The sequence below is a fragment of the Hakea prostrata genome, chromosome 3 (genome assembly GCF_041222555.1).
Source record: "Hakea prostrata isolate BN-2017 chromosome 3, UWA_Hpros_2, whole genome shotgun sequence".
Classification (NCBI taxonomy): domain Eukaryota; kingdom Viridiplantae; phylum Streptophyta; class Magnoliopsida; order Proteales; family Proteaceae; genus Hakea; species Hakea prostrata.
The window spans coordinates 56,171,780-56,199,157 of record NC_142602.1 but is presented as its reverse complement, the minus strand read 5'-3'; the positions used below and the strand labels follow the sequence as shown (position 1 = coordinate 56,199,157).

The 27,378-nt window shown below is 40.1% G+C and overlaps 1 protein-coding gene across 2 annotated transcripts; it reads left to right on the top strand.

The window, feature by feature from the left end:
• The first annotated feature begins 6,274 nt into the window (after positions 1-6,274).
• LOC149022568 (uncharacterized) lies at positions 6,275-27,276 on the top strand. Of its 2 annotated transcripts, none has more exons than XM_089150615.1 (10): positions 6,275-6,465; positions 7,172-8,809; positions 8,908-9,045; positions 21,912-21,983; positions 23,293-23,334; positions 23,448-23,537; positions 24,958-25,065; positions 25,212-25,313; positions 25,412-25,491; positions 25,581-27,276. In XM_089150615.1, the coding sequence occupies exons 2-10, from the start codon at positions 7,391-7,393 to the stop codon at positions 26,338-26,340; spliced, it is 2,811 nt and encodes a 936-aa protein (XP_089006741.1). In that variant the 5' UTR covers positions 6,275-6,465; positions 7,172-7,390; the 3' UTR covers positions 26,341-27,276. The 2 variants fall into 2 exon arrangements, with proteins under 2 accessions (XP_089006741.1, XP_089006743.1); XM_089150617.1 differs by lacking the exon at positions 6,275-6,465 and adding an exon at positions 6,566-6,897.
• The last annotated feature ends 102 nt before the right edge of the window (positions 27,277-27,378 follow it).

The following is a 27,378-nucleotide window of genomic DNA, read 5'->3' as shown; positions in this document are numbered from 1 at the left end:
TACTCGAACCATCGACATATACCTCCCAAGTGGTTGGTATAATGGGATCCTCAATGGTGGGTTCCACCGGTGCAGTAGTTTCTACTACAAAGTCGGCTAATGCCTGAACCTTGATTGCAGTCCTGGGCTTAAAGCTCACTTGGAACTCACTTAGCTCAACCGACCAGGATACCATCCTTCCAAACAAATCAGGTTTGTTAAGAACTTTACTAAGAGGAAAAGTTGTAAATACCTCAATTGGATGAGCCTGAAAATATGGCCTTAGCTTCCTGGCGGCCATCATGAGAGCCGAGCCTCGCTTCTCAATCTGCGAATATCTCGTCTCCGCATCTAGTAACACGTGGCTTACATAGTAAATCAGGCCACTCGTTTCTTATCTTTCTCCCGAACAAGTACCGCACCGACCGCGGAAAGGGATGTCGCTAGATATAGCTGTAATATTTCCCCTTCTCTCGGCCCCGGACAGGATCGGTGGTTGTCCAAGTGCTTCTTTTAATTCCTCGAAAGCTTTCTAGCACTCTTCAGTCCACTTTGCTTCCTTATCGCCTCTTCAGGTCTTTAAGTGCCTTGAAGAAAGGCAAACATTTCTCTCCGGACTTGGAGATAAATCGATTTAAGGCAAGCAACTCTCCCCGTCAAACATTGTACATCCCGAACGGTTTTGGGAGCCTCCATATCAATCGAGCTTGTATTTTGGCAGGATTTGCCTCAATTCCCTCTCGTGATACCATGAAACCCAAGAATTTGCCCGAGGAGACTCCAAAGGCACATTTTTCGGGGTTCAACTTCATTTGATGTTTCCTCAATCGAGAAAACCTCGACCAAATCTGCAATGTGATTTGCTTTTGTAAAGCTTTTCACCAAAGCATGTCGTCAACATATGCTTCAACGTTCTTTCCTATCAGCTCTTTGAAAATCTTGTTGACGGCCCTCTCGATATGTTGCTCCTACATTCTTCGGGCCAAAAGGCATGACCTTGTAATAATAGCTTTCACGATCAGTCATAAAAGCCGTATACTTCTCATCCTCCTTATTCATAAGGATCCGATTATACCCCGAGTAGGCATCCATGAAACTTAAAGTTTCATACCCCGCAGAGCATCTATCAAGAGGTCAATCCGAGGCAACGGGTAGCAATCTTTTGGGCAAGCTTTGTTTAGATCCGTGTAGTCTCGTACACATCCTCCACTTCCCATTCGCCTTTTTCACCATCACCACGTTGGCCAACCAAGTTGGGCACTTGATTGGTTCTATGAAACCAGAATTCTTAAGTTTTTCAACTTCGTTCCAAACGGCTTCATACTTTTCAATAGAAAAATTTCTTCTTTTCTGTATGACTGGTTTCGCTTTAGGGTCTATCCAGAGTTTGTGCTCTGCAATGGCCCGATCGATCCCCGGCATGTCCTCAGCAGACCATGCGAATACATCCTTATTCTCGTTGAAGAAATAACTTCAATTCATCTTTAAACTCTTCCACTGCTCGGACCCGACATAAGTAATCTTTTTCGCATCCTCGGTACACACCTGGATTTGCTCCAGCTTTCTCCACTGGTTCGGGCCTTTGCATCTCTCGTCTCTTCCCGATCATCTCGAACTTCTATGGGGAGGGCAAGAACCTTCTTCGGACCCTCCTTGTCTTTTAAATAGGCAACATAACACCGCCGAGAGATCTTCCGGGTCGAGGAGACTTGACCGATTCCCATATCAGTCCGGGAATTTTATCTTCAGGTGCTTTGTCGAAACAATAGCACCTATCTTAGATAAAGATGGTCGCCTGAGAATCATATTATAGGCTGGTAGTTCTCGAACCACCAGAAAATTGATTCGGACAGTTGTTTCTTTGGGAAAACTTCCAATGGAAAGATCCAACTGAACCGATCCTTCCGCTACTGCAGATGACCCTGCAAAGCCATATAGGTGTGTAGATGAAGGTTTCATCAAGTCTTGATCCGCCTTCAATTTTTGATACACTTTGTAAGAAATTAGGTCAGCTGCAGACCCTGTATCAATCAATACTCTATGCACTTCCCGCCGTGCAATCTCTACCTTGATGACTATAGCATCATCATGAGGTAAACAAACATCTCTCTCGTCTTCCTCGCTAAAGGTGATAGAATCTTCACCATTCAGCTTCTTCCGCTTCTGCGCCTCTCCGGCTCCAACAAATTTGGATTTGGTTTTTAAACTCCGGAATGATTTGGGCTCTGGACCCCCGAAGATGGTAAGGATCGGTGATCGAGTAGCAGCTTCAATCACCTCCTTGCCTTTTTTGGACTTCGGGGCCTCCCTCGATCGTTCTGAACTAACCGAACGATTCCTTTTAGGGGCAGCCGCACGTGGCCCGCGTGGCTCCTCCCTTCTCCTCGCTAACAAAACCGGACAGATGTCCCCGAGATATCAATCTCTTAATATCTCGCTTCGATGACGACAGTCATTAGTGTAATGACCATAGTCCTTGTGGAATCGGCAATACTTTTCCCGATCCTGCCGCTCTCTCCGGTTTCAAAATAATTTTAGGCGGCCACTTCAAAATATTTTTTCTTTTGAGGATATTCAAAATATCGGCCCGAGGAGCATTCAATGGAGTGTACTCACTTCTACCGGGGGATCTTTGGCGCCAAGGTTGGGATCTTCCAACCCGATCACGAACATTCTTCTTTGGCTTCTCGCTTCGCTCAGGAGCCTTTTGTTCCTTATTGGAGACTTTATTATCTCCTTGGCGCGCATCTAGAATCTCCATGACTTCAGCCCGCTTCGGCACCTTTGTACCAACTCAAGCATAAGTCGTGGGTATATCCCGTAGTAATAACTCCAGGAGTTTCCGATTTGTGAGTCCCGTGAATAGAGCGGTTCCGGCTACTGTTCATCCAAGTTTTCTATCTCCATCGTCACTTTGTTGAATCTTTTCGAAACTCTCTCGATAGATTCGTTCTTTCCCCGTTTGACAAGAAAACAAGGTTTCTTCCGTTTTCTTGACCCGTATCCCACTCTGGGAATCGCCCTATGAATTGGCGTGCCAATTCGTCAAAGTTTACGATCCTTCCCGAGGGGAGGTTAGAAAACCACTTTTGTGCCGCTCCGCTTAGAGATGAACCTAAAACCCGCATAAAATTTCATCGAATTACTCGAAATCGCCATGGTCTCGTTGGTAATAGCCGATGTGAGCTGTTGGATCTCCGGAGCCATCGAATGTTGAGAAGGTAGGCAAACGGAAATTATGGGGAAAACGATATCCCGCAATTGGCTCAAAGAAAAGGAGTCTTCCGAATGACCGAGTAAATATCCTCGCTTATTCTTCCCTTAGCCAATTGCCCTAACTTCTCATTGATGTTGGCCAATTCTTGACCAATCTGGGTCGGGTGATCTTCAGCAATACGATCACGACCTCGATTAACACAATCATCACGTGCTACTCGATCATCACGAACAGCCCGTCCTTCACGAACGTTTCTCTTGTCACGAACTGCTCGATCACCACGAACGGTTCTTCTCTCAGTGGGTGAGTGAGTTCTTACCCCAGTATCCAACCTTGTATTTGAATCAGTTGTACTCTCTTGCGGTCTGTCGAACCGATCGCCTCGCCTTGGTTGATCATCAATCCTTCAAGTCCTCGGTCCCCTTCACGGAAATTCCGATCAACATTCCGGTCTTCAGCCATTCTTTGGTCACGTGGCAATGCACGTCTCCTCGAATCGTGTTGATCGTGTTCTTGTGGTAAAACCACTCGTTTGGTGAGCAAGCGGAGTGCTTGGCTCACCTCCAAGAGTTGAATCTTTACCTGATCCAATTGATCTTGGATTGTATCAGGAGGAAGATTACGTCCTCCCTGGCCTTTATCCACTTCGATAGGATTTTGGCTTTCCTGGGGAATATCTGGATTATTCACCCCGGTATCTCGAACACCGGAATTGCGTTGTGCGGCTGCGGCTGCTGATCTAGTCACCATGGCTTTTTCAAGTCTTTCCCACAGACGGCGCCAAATGATGCGTCCAAAATCTGCTCGGCCCTTGGATCTCCACGTGATGTCCTGCAAAACGAAAGCGTCGGATGTGGCCCGACCGGCTGGGTCGGGAGTCCACCTCCGAAGGCTAAGTCGATTGATGAACTTAATCACAAACGGCTCTCGCTAGAAGCACAGAGCTAATGAATGAAGAAACGGGAAAGGTGATCTAGATAGCGGGACGCTGATAGTTTAGGTCTATCAGTATGTATCTGAACCTGAGTCTTAGATAGTATTCTCCTTGATCGATTGATCCGTCCCTCACCTTGTATAGTAGTGAGGTTTATATAGAGTGTACCTTCGAATCTCCTTCGTTGGATGCACTCGAGCCTTCTTCGAGTAGTCGTTGGATCTTATCAATAAGATCCGTTGAGCGATAGACTTCTACTAGTTCGGGCTAGTAGAGGACTCCTGAGATAACCGTTAGGTTATGTGATAGTTATCCCTTTGATGATGATTATCCGCAGCCGTCAGTTTGAGTCTGCTGTCATCAGGGTGATTACCCTAATCCATAAGTAAGATTAGGGCACGCTTGCAGCCGAATAATCTTTCTTCTTCAGCAAGCCATCTTCTGGATCCGGTTCGCTCGGGAGCGATTCGGTTTTCTCCGTCTCGACCGGGGTCGAGGGTCGGACCAGGTATGAACCCGGTCTGATCATAAACTCTCCATATCAGACATAATGACTGATTTAGCCAAAACAATACGACCAACGAGGGAAAGGGAAGAAGCTTTCCATCCTGCAAGCCTGGTCTTGACCTTACTTACCAAATATTTATAATCAGCCTTTTTAATACGCCCGTTCCAGATGGGAACACCAAGGTATCTACCAATGTCTGTGGTCACTATAAACCCACTTGCCTTGGCAATTTCAAGAGCTTTATGCTTCTCCAAATTTGCAGAGAAATAGATGTGTGATTTCTCGTTGCTAACTTTACTTCCCGAAGCCTCACAGAACTTCTTTAAGCAATTTTTAACAATTAAGAGCTAATCCAACGAAGCTTCAGAAAATAGAACTAGGTCATCTGCAAACATTAGATGTGTTATCCCAATGCCGCCTCTACGTACTTTTATTGGCTTCCAACCTTCTTCTTGAGTAGCATCCTGAATGCAATGTGTCAATCGCTCCATACATAAGACAAAAAGATAAGGTGACAGGGGGTCTCCTTGTCGGATTCCTCTGGAAGGGTAGAACGGCTCTGTCTCCTCACCATTCCATAGAATACTGAATTGTGTAGAAGTAACACACAACATGATAACGTCAATGAGCTTGTTAGGAACACCTGCAAGAGAAAGGGTTTCTGCAATGAAATTCCACTGAAGGCGATCATAAGCCTTCTCAAGGTCAATTTTAATGGCCATATAACTGCTTTTGCTGCATTTTACACGCATAGTATGAAAAAGCTCTTGGGCTATGATGATATTTTCTTGGATATGCCGTCCAGGAACAAAACTCACTTGGTTAGGAGCTACTAAACTGGGCATGAATTCCTTTAGTCTATTAGTAATCAACTTAGTCAGAATCTTAAGACTGACATTGCAGAGAGATATTGGCCGAAATTGCGTAATTTTCTCAGGTGTTTCCACTTTAGGAATTAAAACAATGAAAGTGGCATTGAGTTTACCTTCCAAATTACCTAGAAAGGCTTCTTTGACTATTTTGCAGACCGAACCACCAGTTGTAGCCCAAGTCCGTTGATAGAACGCTGCTTGAAATCCATCAGGACCAGGGGCCTTCCAAGGACTGAGCAAATCAATTTGTTTATTGAGAACGACAATCCAGTTATGGGAATCTTTTTTTGCATTAATTTTTCATTTTCAAATAAAAAATCAAATCAATTTGTTTATTGAGAACGGCAAACGACTGGATTGGCCAAACACATTTTGGTCGTTGGTTTTTCCAAAAACAAATTGGTCTGATTTTTTATTTGAAAATGAAAATTATTAGAAAAAAAAAAGCTGGTAATATGGAGCTTGGGGGAGGGGGGGCATTGGGTACTTGTGATGGATCCCACTCTTTATATATATATATATATTATTTTATATTTTTCACGAGGGCCTTCATGTATTTGTAGTTATAAGGTCAGGTCTTTTTTCTATTTTTTATTGACTTAGATTTTTTTTCCTTATTTCTTCAATAAACAAATAATTCTCGAATTCAAATTAATTGATGGAGTTAATCAGAATAATTCCCTATTCGAATGGTTCTCAATTATTCGAACCCAAAATAAGTAACTCTGGTTAAGAATTTGCAATGGGCGCAAGAGACGTCCGGTCCATCCGGGAAACCTCTTTAAACATCAAATGTGAAAGTTGAAGAGAATCTCGCCAGTCCGACTTAAATTTATTTTCCAAAATCTTCTCCTTCTCGTAGCCCTAATTCAATTCCAAGTTCCAGCGACACAACCTCGCTGTCATCTGTTTAGCCCCGTGAGCACTTCAGAGTTCAGACTTGAATTTGACTGAGGTCAGTTAATTCTGCATTTCCATACATTTCGACTTATCGATTAATTTCCTCAACGATGGCGTTTAGGTTGAAAAACAGTTCAGAAGTATGTTTTATGTTTCTTATCTGAAGAAGCAGTACCATGGTTGGATCTTCTTCTATTGTTTTTATTGATTATTAATAAAATAACATTTAATGCTTGTATTTATCTGTTCCTTGTCCTTGAAAGCTTAAGAAAATTTCTGAACCTCAAGCAATAGATCAGCTGTCTTGCCCACAGTGGTTGGATGCTGGGCATAACTTGCGAAATTTATTTCCAATTTGCATAATTTTTGTGTGCTTGATCCAAAACGACTACTGCAAGTAGTAAAAGGTAGCTGTGGTTGGTGGACCTTGTTTTGTTCTTGATTCTCCACATAATAGGGAGCAGACATGTTCGCGACATTATTATAGGTTACGTATATCATCTATATTAACTTTATCTTCCTTGTAACTACAAATCTTGAAGGTTTGTATGTCCATTTAAATGATATTTACTTCTGAACACTGAGTTGCTTGTTTTTTAGACCCACCTTTTAATTCATTCCATGTTATCCTAGATTGAAAGCATGGGCTGTCATGGTTTGTTGCAAATTAGTCTTTATCAGCATCTTCTTCTTCTTTTTTTCTAGCTTGGTATTTATCTCCACTTATATTGAACCTTGTAGCATGTTTTCTGTACCTGTAGGGATTGTAAATCAGGGCACATTGAAGCAGTTTGGGCTAATAGCTTGCCACTTTCATTTTGTTGTTTCTCATAAGAGTGCATGTTTTACAACGTCGCTGTGCTAGAAGCAATTCAACTGATTACCTGAGGCATATCTTCAGCGGGTAAGCTTGTTGGGTGCTCTCCATATTGTTGTCAGGCATTGGAAATTGTTGTTGTAAGCTTTGTTTGCTAGAGAAGATGAGTAAGATTAGGCGACACAGAGAAAAACATGTCACTGGCAATGAGCTTTCCAGGGATCACTCTGAGGAAGGGACTGCTGCACGGACGAGACCGTTAAGCCTTGAGGAAATAATGCTTAGTAGGGAAAGAAAAAAGCTGGCTGTGGATGCTGAAAATGGAGCTGGAGAACTAAGGAAATTGGGGAAAAGCAATGTTGAAAGTCTTGTTGACCATTCTGAATCTGATAGAGGTTACAAACAAAGCAAGAATATTGATGTTGTTGTCAGAAAGCACAATTCAGAGGATAGACAAGCTTCTAGAAAGAAAGAAGATGCATCAGACAATGTTGTTAGAAGTAAACGTAAAGAAAAACGTGAGATAGAAGCCGATATGAAGGTGAAATCTGACAAAGATCCAACTAGTAGAGCTAAATCAGACAATAATGAAATAAGGAGTCATCGCAGAAACAAAAATGCTGACCGATCGAAGGATGATTTTGAAGATAAATCTGAAAGGAAGCTTCCCAAAGTGGGAGTGGTGAAGGAAAAAAATGTAGATAGAGATAGAGGAAAATCTGAAAGAGAAACCAAAAGAAAACATGGTAACATAGATGATGAGAAAAGTATATCAGACATTAAAAGAAGTGATGGGAAGAAACGTGATTCAGGCAAATGGCACAATTCAGAATCCTTGGAAAGAAGGAGCTGGAAGGACTCATCTCAATCCCATTATGATAAAGCAAGGCTGAAAAGGAGAAGGTCAAGAAGTCGGGAATTGGGTGGGGATAGAGACCAGAGGTCTCCCTCGGTCTCCCCGAGAGCAGGCAAACGTTCATCTTATCACGGTCAAGATCGTGGGGAGGGATCATCTCATTCCTTCAAAGATAGGTCGGCAAGGCATGATTATGAAGTTGATAGGTATAGAACGTCAAGTAATGGAGGATATTCAAGTAGTCACTATCGACGTCAAGGTGGGTATTCAAGTGGGATTGGCGGCTATTCACCACGTAAGAGAAAAACTGAGGCTGCTGTCAAAACTCCTTCCCCAACCTCTCGTTCTCCAGATAGAAAAAATGTTGGGTGGGATCGTGTGCCTGCTGGAATGGACATCATCTCTTCTGCTTCACTATTGACTAACTTCCAACCATCACCCCAGGCTATCTTATCAAATTCACAAAAGTTGCCTAGCACTTCTCCAGTCACATTGATTATGGCAAAGCCATTGTCTGGAGCAGCTCAAAATTCCTTGTCAATGGTAAACAATATGCCTGTTGACTCCTTTGAACTCACACAAGCAACCCGTCCGATGAGAAGGCTATATTTGGAAAATTTACCAGATTCATCTTCTGATATGGACGTAATGGAGTGTCTTAATGATTACTTGTTGTCAAGGGGTGTTAATCATTACCAAGGAGTGAAGCCATGCATCAGTTGTGTGGTAAGTTATATAAATACAAGATATAAAATAATTTTCATGTATGGAATTTGCACTGGGAGTTTTTGGTTGCCCATTATTGTCCTTCCCATGAACCGCAGGTAAACAAGGAGAAGAGACAAGCAGTTGTGGAATTTCTTACTCCAGAGGATGCTACATTAGCTGTTTCTTTTGATGGTAGATCCTTCTCTGGTTCAATTCTTAAAATCAGGCGCCCCAACGATTTCGTTGAACCAGCAGTAAGATTGCTTTGCTACTTTTTCTGACTGATTTTTCTATTATCCTTGCTTTAATTTATGCTTTCTTGATATAGTTCTTTGAGCTTTCTTTATGAGATACGGTTCTTGTGTAGTTGAATGATATTTAATGTCCCAAGATTTCTGATGCAACTGGGATCCTTCATTCAACTTGGTTCCTTGCTTTCACATGGATGTTGCTGAAGTGCTTCATACATTTGCTGGGTTCCTTTTTAAGTTTCCCATGAGTTGCTCACTTTGATCCTGTCCTGTTGACCTTGGTTTTTTATTTTGGAATGCTGCCATTTTCCACTTTCCAAGTTCAGGTTCACTTGTCTCCTTGCTTTTTAAAAATTTCCCTTTTGGTCCCCCTATTGCATATCTCTTCTAGGTAAAATGTGCTACAAGCATTACCATGCTCTCATTTTGGGCTTGCAATTTACAAAGGCATCAGTTCATTTTGTGCTTTCTCCAATTCCAAATGAGTTTGAATTGGCAGTTCTTTGGACTTGTCAGAATGGTTTCTGCACTTCTGCCATTTTGCTAATGTTATGGCAGATGCACTTCTTTTAACTACATCTATCACTGATCCAGTGACCGGCATGCTAAAAAATAAAATAAAATAAAAAGCTGTGACTTAGCCAACTGAATCTTATGATTGTTATCTTTCATGCATGAAAAATTGATCAACCAATTGTTTTTTACAATATTTACTGGGTATACATTTCTGTAGCTGTTGCTTTTATCTTTTTGAAGCTTTTCTTTATAAAACAAATGTTTAATTCAATAGAAGTCTAGTTTTTCTTCATTTTGCTCCTGGGTGAATATATGATTATTGAAGTGTTAATGTATTCTGATACAAGCCAATGATGATCTGCACAGAAAAGGGTCGGGATCATGGTGTTTGTGAGCTTTAGAAGCTATTCTGAGTCAATGTACAAGTAATCAGTTCCTTAACTGTGGATCATAATCAACTCTACTGCTGGATATGTCGGTGGAATTTTCCTGCTATATGGCAGTCCCATTGGTACTTTGATTTTGTGGAAGTGTAGTCTGTTTTATCCTTTTTTCATTTGGTGATTTTCATCCTTATTAGAGTTAGCTACATGGCCAATTAAGTTTTGATTTCAGAAAAATGAGTGACTTGGCACCTTGTTGGAAAATAAAGGAATTAGATGGCTGAGAATAGTTATACTATGAAATAAGTTACAATACATGGTGGACTTTACAATTTAGTTGGACTGATAGATAAAAATTTTTTTGGGTGGGGAAGCTAGGTAGATTGTTATGTAATGCTCCTAGCCTACTTGGCTATGTTCACCAAGAAGCCGATACATTAGAAAACATCTGCAGCCTGAAGACCAAAATTCCAGCATTATGGGCGTGAGTCCTGAAAGGCACCAGCCAATCAAGTGGTCTGTTAACACTATAGCTACAATTGCATTGGGCATTAGTTCCATTTGGAGGCATATACACAAGCTTGGGATTAGGTGCTTGTGCCAGACCAATGGGTGGAAATTTGGATAGTTTTATTATAGGTTTATGCTTTTGCATTTTAGGTATTATGTTATAACGGTAGATTTTGGTGTAAAGTTGGCACACGGATGTAACCCCCCAAGTCAGGAGCCAGTCTTCAGGATCCTCTGCTAGAGAACCAGCAATAAGTTAGGGTTTAACCCTGCTGTTCTAGGTCAATTCTCTGTCACTTCTTAATATATCCTTTGGCTAAGGGAGTTTGACTTCCAAACCTTGGATCTAGGGTTAGGGGGTCTAGGGCTAAGTGGGGAATGATTGTGGGGGGGGGGGGGGGTATTATGGTTTGACCAGGCTGTAAAAATGTGGGAGAATGAGGGAATTGTATCTGTTATTAACAGATTTGAAAATTCAGATTAATTCCTAGGCAAATTTTGGGTTTCCAACTTTTTTAGGACTCTAGAACAAAAGGCTGGTGGTGGCGGCGGCTAGGGTTAGGGTTGGGATCAAAGGTTGAGAGGGAGAAGAAGGTAATCCTAAAAGGTTTTATAGGGTTTGGAGGGGTGGTTTGGGAGATATGAGTGTTTGAATGGTTTTAGAGTTTTTTGGGTTTGGAGGTTGAAGATGAAGTGCTGGTTTTTGGGAATCTAGTGGAGGATATGGGCTGGATGTTAGAGGACTGTAGAGAGGAGGGGAGCTATGCAATTCAAAAGGGAGGGGGATGGGATGAAAGGGTAGGGGAATCTAGGGTTTTGGTGTTGGGGATGGCACTGCTATTGTCGCAAGGAAGAGAGAGGGGGGAGGGGTGTTTGCATAAGGGAGGGGAGAGGGGATTAGGGTGGGGGTTTGGGGATGCAATTGATGATGGCAGGGACTATTGTAGACAACTGCCAAACTGAAGGTCTTCAATGGCTGCCACAAGCTTTAAGAGGAAGGGAGAAAGCTGGAATTGCAGAAACTTCAGAACTCGAAGGCCGTGGGCTTCCTCCTAAGAAACCACGACTCCAATGTCTTTCTTCAATGCATTCGTTATTCAATAATCATAATCTGCCTTGTTACATGTGTGTAGGGTAATATTTATAGCCTTTTACAATGAAGGAAATTAGAATAGGATTCAACAAAATAAGGAGTCTACTTGGACTAGGACTCAACAGGAAAAACTCTATTTGGACTTGAATTCCTTTTGACACTAAGACTCAACTCAAACAACGTGAAAAGAACTCCTAAACAAGTAAATGTTTAAAAATTAAATCTTCCTACCTTAAGAAGGAATCCAACTTGAGAATAGGATCCCAGCTGGACTCCTACTGGGACAAGGTGTCTGCCACATCTTGATAACCAAGAACTCAAGCTTAAAACAAAAAGTAGAGCTAGACTCCTCACAAAATACTGGATTTAATTGGGTCTGTTGGGGCTCAAAAGGGCTGATAAAATGACTATTTTGCCCCTCGCTAGGTTTTTGCCACCTTGTATGACCACAGGAAGGAGGCTAGTTTTTGGCCTTCTTTCGACCTTCCGAATGGGCCTTCTTGGTTACATCACACACATGATTGTTAGTTGAGTTGAGTGTTGAATAAGATTACAAACTTAGTAGCTAGGTAGTATTCTGTCTTGAGACTTCTAACAGAACTAAAATTAAAATAACTAGAAATAACAGAGAACCGAAGGAAGACAGAAGAGTTGTAGAATAAGAGATGTAGAAGGAGGGTGATGTGAACCAGGCTGTAGGGTTTAGCTAATTGATATAATGCCCTAGATCTAGGCTCACTCTAGGATCATCTTCCTGAGAATCAGCAGTCTTCTAGGGCTGGAATACCCTTCAGTTGGGGGGGGGGGTTTGATAGATTCTATAGGTGCTAGGGTTAGGGTAGGTTTGGCCAGGCTTAGGGGTTTAGGATTTGAAGTATTAATGATATAACCGAGGTTCTGGGCTAGGCTTCATGAAGCTCTCAAAGTGAACCAGCTAACAAATAATTAATCCCTTGAAAGTTTATTTCATACTTTGGCAACCCATGGGGAAGGAAATTGGGACAAGATGGCTATGGGATGGATGAAGAAGTTTAGGGTCTCAACAAGATGGGATAGGATTGTGGTCCTAGGGAGTTAGGGTTTTAATTATACCCAAAATGGTTTTGGTGAAGAAAGTGGGCAAATTTTAAGTTTACAAAATTTGGATGGGCTGGGGAACGTTGTAATTTGGTGATGGGGAGGACTAGGAAAAGCTAGGGTTTTAAAAAACCTAGTTGGGAAGGGGTTTTGATAAGGTTTATGGTTTTGAGATATCCAGTGACACCCTAGGTAGGATGGGGGTGGGGAAAACAATTAAGGGAAAGGGTGGGGAAGGTTAGGGTTTAACAAGCTTAAATGGGAAGAGTTTGAGAGGCTTGCGGTTAGGGGGAAAGAGAGAGGGAGTTACGGTTAGGTCTTGGGTTACTCTTGGATGATTCTTGAATTCTTGAATCCTCATTCTTCACCTTGATCTTTCTTTCAGTTCTTCTTTTCTCTCTCTCTCTCTCTCTCTCTCTCTCTTCTTTTTTTCTTTTCTCTTTTCTTTTTTTTTTTCTTTCCCCAAGCTGCTGTGAGATCAAGAAAGCAAAAGAAAGGGGAAAGAGGAAGGGGATGGGTTGGGAAGGCCTACGGGTGTAGGGAAGAAGGGGGAGGTGTTGCTGCCACAAGGGCAAAAGAGAGGGCTGGGATGGTTGCGCAAGTTTTTTTTTTCTTTTTTTTTTTTTGGGGGGGGGGTCACGCTGCCCGTGGTGGGGGGGGGTTGTTTGCACAAGGGTTAGGGGCGCAATGAGAGTAGGGGAAGGGTATGGGGTTCACTTACTAGTTGATCAAGTGGACTGGTACACTCTAGGCTGTTGTCACAAGGCTGCTGCAGGAGAGAGATTGAAGAAGATGACAATTGCAGCAAATAACTTGCACTCTGCCGTGGGGATCCTTCTTGGAACCCGCGACTCCAATTCCTTCAATGCTCAATCTTACCATTCCAGTCTGAATTTTACATGAGGTGTGGGGGCCTTTAAATAGAGATTTACAAAGAAGGAATGACACCTGGACTCAAACTAACTAACTAGCTTGGACTCTTAACTACTTAATAAACTTGGACTCTATTTAGGGAATCCAATTTGGATTGGGAATCCCTTTACAACTCAACAACTAATTAACAACTCAATAACTAATTAGCAACTCAACAACTAAGGACCACAAAAAATAAGAAAATAAAATACAATTATCTAGAAGAATCTTCTTGAGAATAGATTCCAACTAGGACTACTAGATGAACTAAGACTCTTTAAAATCTTGACCATGACATAATCAACTAAAAAATAAAGGTAGATCTAGAATCATGATAGTATGCATCTGATCAGCCCTACTAGGGTTCCTTGGTGTATGCTTTTTGTTGATATTGTTTTGATACATGAGACACATAGGGATTAATACCAAGTTAGAATCGTGGATAGCAACTTTGGTATCAAAAGGTTTTAAACTAAGTGGAATGAAGAAGGAATTTCTACCAATGTTTGCCCTATAGAGGATACTAGATTCAGTCCAAGTGACAGTCCTCCTCCCATCCTTAAACCCTAATCCAGATCCCCTCTTTTTTTGTCAACCTACACCTTGTGCTGGTTCTATTTTGAGAGCTTGGAAGAACTGGCCCGCTAAGGCTACATTAAGAGAACTTATACTATCCATCTATTTAATGGTCACTTAATTGAAGGAAATGGTGTTCTTCAATTTTTTTTCTGGGTAGTTTTAAGTAATCCGGGTATAGTTTTAAGTAATCCAGGTATAGAATCAACTTGGTAGCTTATGCATCATTTCTACCCTTCTTTGACCTGCTATATCTATATGGGTGCACACATGTTGTAATACTCACATACAATATGCAGCTGTTTGTGCAGTGGACCCACTTAACAGAGTCCATGGCAAAGCAAAATAGTTAACCTTGTACAGAGGCATTGGGCAAGGCCTATTAAAATGAACATGAATTCTCTTCCCTGTATGAGCTGGGAATCATGATGACTTACTTTCTTAGCCTCGGTCCAAAGAGGAGAGAATGATATCATCAAAGTGAATTTTTTGTTGGAGCTTTAGAACCTCATTTTTTTAATATAAAATTTTGGTAATAATTTCGTTTTATTGGGAAAACCTTGAAGAAAAAGGCGCTGGAGGAAAAGGTTGAGAAGTAATTGGAAGAGGTTCTGGGAGGACCAAGTAACTAGTTTCTTTCCTGTTTTATGTTATTGTATTTTGAATTGATTTGATGATAGTTCTGGAATTTCAGTGAAACCTAGTTAATGATTTTCTCTCAAACTGGGTAAAAAACCAGTGTGGTTAGCATGGTTTTCAAGGAGACAAGGCAAGTCAAGGAAATAGAGGGCAATGAAAACCAAGGCGACAGGGCAACAGCCAGTCGCTTTGACCCAAAGATGGGCCTAGGCGGCTGCCAAGGCGCACCTAGGTGGAAGCTTTGACAACCATGGTGGTTAGGAAAATCCACTGGTTCCCATGAATAAACTTTTGGGGTTGGCTGGAGCCTTCTCCTTCTGCTGTTAATGTCTTATTCACTTTTCTCATCATTTGAAATTGGATATATATGAAACAATAGCTGCTTCAGGGAAAAAAAGAGAAGTGCCATGAAGTGATTTTTAGTATTGTAGCTTTATATAGATTCTTCAAAATGTTAATTCCAGAAGAGGCAACAACATTAAAGAGGCGGAGCTACTGTTATATTTCCAACACTCAATGCTCCCCAACCTTGAGCCTTCATATCTAGTTAATTTTGAGCTGCCTTGAAACTGTAATTGTTACATGTGGTTAAGGATAAAACAGGAAACTTGTTTCTTTTGGGTTCCATTTGATGGGCATAATTGTCCTCGAAAAATGTCATTTGTTGCTAGATAATCCTTGCCCCTGGAAATGCAGATTCATGTCCAATCTCCAATCATAACTGTTAATTTAGTTTGATGTGTTTGTTTAAGACATGATATATCTGTCTCCTTAGATGAGATGTTGTCTGACCATCATGTTAAAATCTCTCTTACATAGGGTATTTATGTTGGGTGTGTCATAATTCACCTTCAGGATGGTGTTCAAGCTGAGGACTTCTAGAGGAACCACTTCCAGGTGTAGTGGCAATTTTGATGTGATTGCTACTTTCTTTGAATCATTGAAATTCACCAATCTGAGTACTTAGAGAGTCGTTTTTTTTCTTTCCTAAATTGTTTACATTTTGATTTGAAATGTTATGGAGCTTTGTGAGATGGTATGAAATGCATTCCTATTGGAATTGTTGCCATTACCTGTATCATGTACTAGATTTTCATTTTTGATCTACTTCCCCCCCCCCCTCTTTAATGAGTGGAATTTTGAATCTTTTCATCTGGCTGCATTCACACATGGCATTCTTTTAATGTTACTCTTTTTCCTCCATAGAAGAAACATTGTGCTGTTTCCCTTCTTATTGTTGGCTTCCTTTATTATATAGTCTGTATTATCTATTGACCGAATCAATTCCTGCCATGGTTGAGTGTCTATAGTTTGCTCAGAGAATTCTATCAATTTTCTGACATCCATAGACCGTTGTTAGTTTCCTTTTCAGTTATTATATGTTTCTGTTGCTAACTTGAGTTGGCCATTGCAATTAGAGCTTCTTAATACAACCCCCCCCCCCCCCCCCCCCAAAAAAAAAAAAAAAAAAAACAACCCCAAAAAGAAAAAGAAGGCAGAGAACAGGCCCAGCACGTGCACCCTTTCAGAAAAGCTCTTTTTACATTAGGTCCTCTAAAACTGACACGGTTAAAGAGTATTAAGTGAAGGCTGTCAATATTCAAGTTAAAAGTTTAAAATGACCATACCTTCCTTTGAGAGTCTAATTCCAAACCCCAGGTAGGAAGCAGATGCGAATCAACTTTATAAATTTTGGCCAATTCAACTTTCCCATACGGAGCTGGACTCTGGATTATGACAATAAATAATCAAGCAGTTTGTTGAATCCCATAATCTATGAGGTAAGTGTCTTTTTGTCTCTTCTCTGCTACATATGAGTACATGATTGCTAGGTGTTGGTATCACTTGGTAAAAGTGAAACAGAACAGCTGTGATTTGCTGCGATTTACGGTCTGTTTTGAGTGTTAGTTGTGGTTGATCCACCTTGCTGTTTACATGGTAGGCTTGTGATCTCGGGTTGGTGATTCGGTAAGGTTTCTGAGTGTGCAAGAAGATGAAGAAAAGTAAGCGTGTGGTATGTGTAGCTATGGGTTCTATGGATGCAGAGACGAAACAACTAATTATCGATCCGAGAAGAAATAGGAATCGAGAAGATAAAATGAGAAAAATCAAGGAGGCGATGGAAGGATCATCACTGTTGGGCATTACTGTGGACGGCTTCTAATCTGGTCATTAGAAGGAGATAGAAGGAATAAGGGTATAAGAAGGGCATAGAAGGTTTATTGACAGACCATGAAAATGTGCAGGGCCTCTTTTTGAAGGGTGTGTAAAAACTCTTTAATTAATCTTCCATAGGATCCAGGCCATGGCAATTTCAGTTTACGGTCTGTTTTGAGTGTTAGTAGGATCAAGATGTGCTGTTCATGTAGAGTTAAGACTTGACTAAAGTATTTGTAGTGGTAAATAAAAGAAAAATATTTCTACTGTTGCTTTTGATGTTCATATTTGCAATCATAAAATGAAAATCAAATGTTAGGCATGGTAAGAGAATTCTGGAGATCTCGCTGAGATTTAGTGAGATATATCACCTTTGGCATTTAGCAAGACGAGGTGAGACGATGTGCCTAGTAGATAGGTTCTCAAGTCTCAAGTTTCAACTCTCAAGCTGTAACTTAATATTGGATTATCATTTGAACCATGAATATGTGTAATGTATTAGACTTGTTGAATTTTGAACTTTGAGCATGAATGTATGAGTATGATGTGTACAATAGGTCATCTTAAGGTTTCACTTCATTGTAGTTGTTTCCCACTTAAAGTGGAACTACATTTACATATATATATATATATATATATATATATATATATATATATATATGTAGTAATAGTATTTCACGTTCTATCGTTTATCTTTGCCTTATGTATGTCTGGTGGAGATTATATTCACCATGGTAGAAGATCTCGCTCTCGAGTGAGATCTCGAGTGAGATCTCGGTTGAGATATACAAATTTTTTTGCGTCAACTTGGTGGTCCATCTCGGTGGGTTTTAGGGTCCCTTTGGGTTGAAACTTGGTATTTAGCGTATTTAAGGCCTTTTGAACACATTGGTGACCATGGATTTGTCAGAAAACAACCCTAAGTATGATTTCTAAGTCTACCCATAGTGTGAAACCGAAATGTTGTAGGATTAAAGAATGCAAGGTTATACAACATTAATATAGAATTTTTAAGGCATATAAATGAAAAACAAGTGTATCAAATGCATCAAATAACCTAAATCTTATCAAAATTCCATCCATATGAGTATCACAATCTCAAATTTCAAGAATAGAATAATAAAATTATACAACCATTAGAAGTTCTATATAAGTCATTAAATCATAAGTTCATAAGACAAATAGAGAATGATTGATCTTCCTTTGATGTTGTAGATGTGCTAAGAGTAGTTGCAAGTGAAAATCCAGCCGAAATTCACAAAAAAAAAAGATGAAAATTGATAGTTCTAGCAAGATCTAGGGCGAGATATGGTGAGACCTCGAGCGAGATATCCCAACTCTCTGCTCTCGACCTCCATCGAGATCTCCCACCATGATATTCACTCTGTGTAGTAGGTAAACTTGAAGGGGAAAAAGAAATTTAACCATTTACTTTTAAGCTGCACCGGAAGGTGTACGGGGGTGGAGGCTCATCTGGGACCTGGGTTTGGCAGAATTAATCCCATCAAGCAGCTGAGATGACCCCTCACTGGTCTAGCTCCATGGCCTCGGAAAGACTTCTTTACCTTTCCTCCTTTGCCCGACCTCAGTTGACTCCCCCTCAGTGATGTCCTTATACAGCAAAGAACCAGCCTGATTGCACTTCTTTGGACAAGCTGCATAGGGTTGGGGAGAGAGCTGCTCTGCGAAGCTGGGTGTTCCGTTTTTGGAGGGCTATATATTCCTCCACCATTTACTAATAAGTGGCACCGGGAGAGGAAGGAGAGCGGTGGGCCTTCAAAAAGGGGCGAGGGAGTAATGGGCAACCTTAGTCTATATGTTGCTCGTGAACCGCCAAGTACCAGTCTCACAGCAGAATTGGTGCAAAAGGATTGGTCCTTCACTTGCTGATCGTTCGCGAGTCAAACTCGCTCTCTTGCCGCACCTTTCACTCACTCGCGGAGGTCACTATTGTGTTCAGAAGAGCTGAGATAGGCTGGCAGCAAGTTTCAATCCCAAGTTGGGGGAGAAATCCCACCAATTCAGTGAGATTTTGCCAAGGTTCTTAGCCAACTCCCTTTTTTAGTTGGCAAGATGTACCTTGAGAACAAGATCTTGAACCATGATGCTAGGCCTTGTATAAATTCACATTTCATAATTTTGTTGGAAATATCGAGGTTAGAAGAGATGGTGAAGGGTGAATTTGTGAGGGATAGAAGTTAAAATAAAATCAATGGTTTGGTCCAAATGAGAATTTATCTTGCTTGGAAAACAATGGTAATGTATTTTGGGGGATCAATTAATCTACTTAATAGAATATGCAATCTTGCTTTCACTAGATAATGAATGCATCAAGTTTAGTCCTGAGGCTGTGCACAATGGAGCATATCTTCTTCTTGTATGTGAGACTCTAAAATGAATTTATTGATTGAATGTGTTACACAAAAAATTACCTTGTACTACAAAGAAATGATTGTGAGGGTCAGCCTCTTAAGGATTTGGCTACACCTGTGGTAGGAGATCTCGGTCGAAACCAAGGCTTCTTTTTACTCTCTCTCACTCAAGTCAAGAATCTTGTCTCAACTCTCTCACTCCACTTGCCTCCTATCTCGACAACACACTTTAAGGGTGGCTTTGGCTGGATTTTCCACTTGAGTCTCGCCAGATCTTCATCTGCAACACTCCTACGGGCTCTTTAGCACATCTACATTAACAAAACAACATCAATCAAGCAAGGTTAAATTTTCCCCCAAATTTGATTTTCCAAATACTATGTTCAAGCAACAGTTGGTTGGAAACTATAGGGATACACCTGGGTGTTCTGCTGTCCCTAATTTTCTTAGTGATGATGTTCTTGACCACCTCATTGAGTTAGCTGAATGACGTAGAACTGCCGGTAGAGGACTTGCATGTCGTAGTCTTGGTGCTGGTGGAGCTAAGGCTTAATTGATTTTATCTTACCTTCTTCTGTTATGAAGTTATGCTTTATGAACTTATGATGGTTGTACAATTGTATTCTCGAGAGTCAAGAATGATGATGTTGTATTGTACTCGTATGGTTGGAAGTTCTAGACAATTTAAATTATTTGATGTATCTTATCATTTGGTTTTCATTTATATCAATTAATGGTTCTATATTTTATGTTTTATAACATTAAATGTTCATTCCTGCAACATCTTAGATTCAAACTTAGGGTCGACTTGAAACTCATACACCGGGGTTATGTTTTTCACAAATCTAAGGCCACCCATGTATTTGGAAGGCTTAAAATAAAATAGGTTAAATACTAAGTTTCAGCCCAACTTGACCTTTAAAACCCCTTGAGATGGACCCTCGAGTTGAGCCCTCCAGATTTACAATGTCTCAGTTTTTTTTTTTTTTTTGGGGGGGGGGGGGGGGAGGGTGAGATTGCCCTTGAGAGCGATATCTCCAAGGTTACACATGAGTTTTAAAAATAAGAAAGAAGGTACTCATCTCTTGATTGCCTATTGTCTTGTTGATGTTGAATTAAAAGCTGGACAGGCGACCTTGAATCTAGGACCAAATGGACCAGTATTAGGCCAGGCCAGCTCAAGCTAGCCCATTCAGCCAGCTAGTCTTCTAGAAAGGCCAAACACTGTGCATGTTAATGTTCACATGAACAGTGTCACAGCCACATATTTAAGTGGAATTATTCTTAGAAGATTTGTGGGGCCTAAAATCAGGTTGCATGGCAATTTTATTATTGGGGGATTTTAGAAGCATATTTTGGCTTCTATAGTTTCTATTTTTTTTAAGATTCTATTGTCACTAGGTACTAGGTTAACAGTTTCTATTTTCAGTTTAGGAAGTTTCTATTTATTGTAAAACTTTAACCAAACTATAAATTGGCAATTTCATTGTAATAGAAGATTAGTTGTGGAGACACTGAATTTGTGGCCACGTAGCCTCATTCATGGAGTAAAATCCATGTTCAACAGCTGAGACAGCTATGGGTGAGAGAACTAGGGCTGAGATAGCACATATTCCTACCCTCTTCCTTCTTCTTATCCTTTTTTCTTTCATATCTAAAGAAAAAAGAGGAAAAAGAAGTCTGGATATTATATTTTTTTCTTCATTATTTATATTGATTGTGGTTGCAAACTTGCAACTGATCTCCTGTTGGTTTCCCAGTTTAAGGTCGACTCTTGCATTACTTGCTTTTGTATGGAAATGCTAGTGCAACTCTTGGGTTTTTAAATGAGCTGATGACTCGATTCTGAATTCAGAGAGGGCAGCAGGCTGTTGAGTAAACTATGAAAATCCTGTGTCTAGCATTACTTTAAGAAATGTGTGTACGTTATCATGTTGAGTTTATTGCTTTTAATCTTAATGGTTGTGGTTCCCTGAGGAAGTTTATTGATGATGACTGCAAATGGGGCAGCCATGTTTCCCAAGGCTATATCCTTTGTATCCTTTGTTGCTCTTGTCTGAGTGGTCTTTTGACCTTTGGACTGAGACAAATACTAGTATTTTTTTCGGAGGAGTTCCTCCAGTGTGGTTGAAAGGCTGCTAAGTTCTTTTGGGTCTTCTCTCCGTATGTATTGGGCTGGCTCTACCCCCCTATGCGGTATATTTCATTTTTGGTGGTCTTATTGGAATGTTTGTTGCATATTTTCTCTCTTAAATATTTCTGCCATTATATTCTTATTAGAAAAGATCAATACGTTTTCTGCATTGCAACCGTCAGGTTTGTTTGTGATTGTTTTTGTATATTACTTAATGGGAGGGTACACAGACCCACCTAATGATACCCTTGGTTCATCTTCAAAATTATTTCGCATAAACTTTGGTTTGCTTCTTGTGTTTCAACAATCAACACTTCTTGTCAACTTTTGTTTTATTTTCCATCAAATGAGGTTCATCTTCTTCTTTTACCAACTTCTGTCTTTCATTTGGTCAGAGAGGCTATTTTGGTTCAACTAGTACTTTCTTCTAGTCCTTTCTGAGGTACATTGTGGTTAACATTCATGTAGCAGGTATTCAGACAGTTGCTATTTTCATGCAGACTGCTGCTGCAGAGAAACCAGTGGCCTTAGCTGATGCAATATCTGACACTGTTAGTGACTCAGCGCATAAGGTATAAACTAATCTTTATGGATGCCCTTTTTTGAGTTCCATGTTCTTGGCATCTTGTTTCGATCATCCACACCTTGTCCATTAGGTTTTTTATTCAGTTTTCGTGTTATGTCAAACATTTCTTAAGTTTTATGTGGACCTACTTGTTACTCCATAATAACTTCCTCAGTTATTATCAGAAATATAATTTGTAGGAATTTTTGTTGTATGACAATCCTTATTGTACTTTTGTTTATAGTTGACTGCAATTTTTATTCTCTTGAGTCAAAAAGTTGCTTTGTGTGCCCATGGCGATTGTTTTAAAGTAAATCTGATATCCTTAATTGTTAGGGATATTTATTTGAGTTAGGAACTTAATTCCAGGCTGTGTTTACTAACGTTAGTTGTGAAGAACATGTGTGTTTTCTTGCTGGAGACCTTTTGATGCTGTTCTTTTCCCAGACAAGCAGCCTCTTTCGGAACAAGGACCGTGTACATTTGACCCTCCCATAACCTGCTAGGGTTTAGAGCCTCGTACATTGGTTCACTTTAGGTACATCTGTGGGGATATTGAGCTCATGATGATTCCGCTTTTAATCCCTTAATATTAATATATGTAGTTCCTGAAAAAAAAGAGCACTGGATCTTGTGAACTGGACTCCTTGTATACGTAACCTACTGTACCAAAACTACTCCTTGGCATCTATGGTGAAGCATTTTAATTTTATGCTGTATCAACCATCGCTAAATGGATGAACTCAAAAACCTTATTAGCTAGTTGGGATTTGTTAGTTTGTTCCATTTTCTTTCCTATTTTCAGCTTATTCTGATATTGACTTCATGTTTTGTCATTCTAAGTAATACTTGATGTTTGGTCTGTTTATAATTGGTGAAGCCCAAATTTCTACTAAACTAGAATGTTCGTGGCCATTTCGGGGCCTTAAGCATCTGTATGAAAAAACTAAAGTGAAGACCAGAGGTGAGCAATGAGTTGTGTAGGTCTTCCTGAGATCTTTGAAATGACATATTGTGGGACCCCTACTATCAAGATTTTGTCAGGGGCATTTTCTTTGTTTTCATGGTTTAGGTTTTAGGTGTTTTTTTTCTCTTCTTCTGTTTTGTTATAAATAGATCACTTATCTGTCTCAGATGGTAGAACAAATTTAGGGATATATTTTGTACCGTTCATCATCTTCATGATGAAACCACCTCATAGCTGAGCTGTGAAGTAGACTTTGGGTGAATCATGTAAAATCAGTTTGTTGTGCATGTGTCATTTCTTCTGTGTTTTTGGCTATGTTGCTTTGCTAACATGTTCTTTTCTTTGTTAGATCTTTGTTGGTGGGATTTCAAGGGCACTTTCATCTGATATGGTGAGTTGGTCTGGAAGTTTAGTCATTTCTGAAAAAATAAAATTACCTTCAACACCACCGATACTCAACCTTTACACTCTGTAAGTCTGATACCTCTATGTTCTGTTTTCCAGTTCATGGAGATTGCAAGTGCTTTCGGACATTTGAAGGCATATCGCTTTCAGGTTGATAAGGATCTGAATGAAGCAGTTGCTTTCCTGGAGGTATGACCACTGAACTTCTTGTTCTGATTTGTTCTCATCTCATGTTCGTTATATTTGGTTGCTGTCAACTTACAATTATATTCTTGATTAGTTAGAAAAGCTTCTTTCTAATTGGAATAGGTTTATTTTATTGGGCTTGACTACTTGACATCCCTCTTGTTCTTCTTTGAGTCATTGCATGTGTTGTAAACATAATCACTGAAGTTTTTGGTCTCTATATTTAATCTTTTGATTGATAATCTGATACTATTTCATGTGGTAGTGGGTTTTTTTTGGCAGATAAGCTCCCACCTAGCACTCTCCTTACCTAACCCCCAGCTCCTTAAGTGAAGATGGATTTCAATCCCAGGTTGCGGTGACCAAGCTGAACTAGCTGACACCTTTACTTCCACTGAAAGTAGGATTTTGATAGCAATCTTATAAGAATTTGTTGAAACACCATCCCTTTCTTTCACTAACATAATCAGCTGCTGGTATCTGACATCAAATCAACATCTCTACATTTTTTCTTAATATTTCATTATTAAAGTGTATGCTTCCTTTTTTCTCTATTTTTAGTTGATATATTAGCTAAAATGCACGCATTAGTTTACAGGCTCCTTTTTATCCTGAATGGCTGTGGATTATGTGTCCGATTAAGGTTTTAAAGGTCCAGAGCTAGGGTGAGAAGTGCTACAGTTTATCTGACAATTCAGATGGATTAATAAGCTGAACAATCTAAAACCAATTTTCAAAACCTTGTTGAGCAGTGGCAGGAATATAATTTATGGACTACAGTTATAGTATCCATAATGAAAAAGGGGAAATGGATATAGATGTAGTGCATCATTGAAAAGGGAATAGATGCACTGTGTGTTGAGAAGGGGATAGATGCAGTGCATGGTTGAAAAGGTGATTATCAGCCTGGCCAAAACCTATTCTAACCCTAATATGACCCTAGCTTCTATCTATTGTTTCAAGAACCCTATATCGAAGGTAATTACAGCCCTAGAAGACTGCTGATTCTCAAAGAAGAGAATCTGGGAGTGAGCTTGGTTCTAGGGCAACATTCAAACAAGTAAACACTAAATCCTGGTTCACATAACACAGTAATTTTATTGAGAGTTTCTAGAACCACCAAATGGACGAGTTCTGGTTCTCCCAAGAATCTGTAATTGATTGAGGCTACTGCATCCTTGCGTGTTTGTCATTTTGACCTAAGCCTGGTTTTAGGACTTATGCCTCATTAATTAGCATTAATTATTGAAAGTCGTTCAGATTGTGGGAAAGAGAAGACATGCATTGCTTGTGTTAGTCATATGTATATAATTTGGCTATAAATAGTGTTAGCCTTTTATTTTGGCTACCTTAAAAGTCAATCACATTTTCCCATTATGAGCTTGTGAACTATTTACAATTTAAAAAATATATATTTTTTCAGTATGCTGATCACTCAGTCACCCTTGAGGCATGTGCTGGACTCAATGGGATGAAATTGGGAGGACAAGTTCTAACTGCTGTTCAAGCTTTTCCTTGTGCACCCAAAGAGGTATGAAACCCTCCCGATCTGTCTCCTGCAAAGAAGTCTCAGATAAAGCATCTATGCTCTATGAACTATGATGGTGTCTACTTGGGTATATCCTGTTTAATTGGTCATTTATCTTCTGAAATCATTAGCAATGGAACTTATGCCAGGAAAATGATGAATATACTGAGAGGCCACCATTTTACGGGATTCCTGAGCATGGAAAAGCACTTCTTGAGAAGCCTACAAAGGTGCTTAAGCTTAACAATGTGGTATGGCATTCAATTGCACCTTCATCTTACCCCCCCCCCTTCCCTTCTCTTTTTCACCCTCATGTAGCTTTAAATAATATTGTAAAATTGGGGTACATTTCAAGCCTGAGGACCTTTCTTCTCTATCTGGACTTGAGCTGGAAGAGATCTTGGAAGATATTCGGTTGGAGTGTGCCAGGTCCACTAAGAAACTCTGTTTGATTTCGAGTCACTTAATGTTCCTAGTTTTATTGGAATATATGTTATAACCACAACACAATCATGCAGGTTTGGTACTGTCAAGTCTGTTAATATTGTCAGGAGCAGCACATCCAAAGAGGTTGAAGTCACTGTTGAAGCTGATGATATGAAGGGGGCCTCTCAATGCCCAGTGCGTGATGATGGTGTCTACAGTACTGAATTCATGGAGGGAGATTTTGCGGTTAGTTCTGGAGTTGATAGCACAGTGAACCCTCAGAATAATGATCAAGAACTCCAAGAAGATGTTGAAAACACAGAAAATAACTGCACTAGTGAAGATAAACCTGTGTCTGATACCATAAAGGAAGAATCAAGTGAACTAGTTCAAACTAATGGTAATATGGGTATTGTTGACCTAACCTGTCAGCTAAGTACTGGTGTGGATCCCCAAGAAGCTCTTGACCAGCTGGATACTGTAAATAGTGAGTCTGAGTACAATGACAAGAATGCTAGCAGTCAGGCTGATGGATCTGGTCCAGTAAACAATCTGATGGCTGAAGAAGAACTGAGACCTGGGGGACACACTGATGACAAGTTGCAAGAATCAGCTATCTTATTGAATGATGCTGTTGCCGTGGAGTATGGAACTGTGGAAAAAAGTGATGGTCAACAGAAGGAAAGTGATTTCAGTGATGTCTTTGAAGAGGGCTGTGTTCTTGTTGAGTATCTAAGAACCGAAGCCTCCTGCATGGCAGCTCATTGTCTTCATGGACGAATTTACGGTGATCAGGTTGTGGCGGTGGGTTATATTTCTCATGATCTATATATAATGAGGTTCTTGAATTGATTCTGGGTAAGTTACACTGGGGGATTATAAGATGTATGGTAAATTCACCCATTCACCATGCAAGAAATTGAGAAATCATGTTCCAGTGATTCTTTTTGGAGGTTTTAACAGAGAAATTGATAAAGATGCTTGTGGGTTTTGAATATAGTTCGATTCAGGATGGAGGCTAATTGAAATTCTAGAGTTGGTAGTGGAAGCCAGAATGGAAATGGTTGGGCTCAGTGTCTTTTTTGATAATTGATACTGTGAGATGATCAATGGTCTGGAGGTTTGATGCATCACCAGATCTTATTTCTTGTATGGTATCACCAGCTTAGAATCGTATATTTTCCCTGTTTCATTATTAACTTCAATACCAGGGTAAGTTAAACATTCTGGTTACATGGGCGATGTTATCTCGGCCTTAATTTTGCATTCTTGTTGGTTATGAATGCTTTTGGTGATTGGAGACACAGAACTAATGAGAAATTTCACCTATGAAGGTGAGGTGAGTTGGGATTTGAAACTCTGGTTTATCCCTACTTGACCCGGTTTTCTTATCTCGAATGTATTGAGAATATCATAATTAGTTTGGCTAATTCTTAGGTATAGCTTATTTAGATCTTCATGAAATTTCAGTAATATCTCAGATTTCTGTGTGAGATCATGAAAATATCTTGAATATCTTTTTCATCCCAACTCGCTTTTCTGAGGTAACGAGTTGGATATCAAGGTTAATATCCATAATTGATAGAGTAAGCCTTCATTTAGGTGAATACCCACCTGCAGAGCACCATTGGAGTTCATTTTTGTTTACTGGACTTGTGCGCGCAAGTGCAGTTGTATTCTCCATTATGTTTACAATTTAACAGAGTATAGATGGGAAGGCATGCTCATTGATAGCCTTAATTCTTGCTCTCGGAAAAGTTCTGTTTGCTCAAGTACAAATCCTGTTTCGGAATTGTTGGCTGAGTATACAAATCCGTGCATACGATTTGCAACTTCAACAACATCCACAAACTCTGGTTCAATGCAAGAGAGGTCAGTTTTCAAGTAACG

Bases quoted from the DNA above. Each gene is read 5' to 3' on its own strand.
- LOC149022568 (XM_089150615.1), top strand. From the start codon at position 7,391: ATGAGTAAGATTAGGCGACACAGAGAAAAACATGTCACTGGCAATGAG. The intron at 23,335-23,447 runs GTGAGTTGGTCT...TCTGTTTTCCAG, and splicing joins GGGCACTTTCATCTGATATG to TTCATGGAGATTGCAAGTGC. The intron at 25,066-25,211 runs GTATGAAACCCT...AACTTATGCCAG, and splicing joins TTCCTTGTGCACCCAAAGAG to GAAAATGATGAATATACTGA.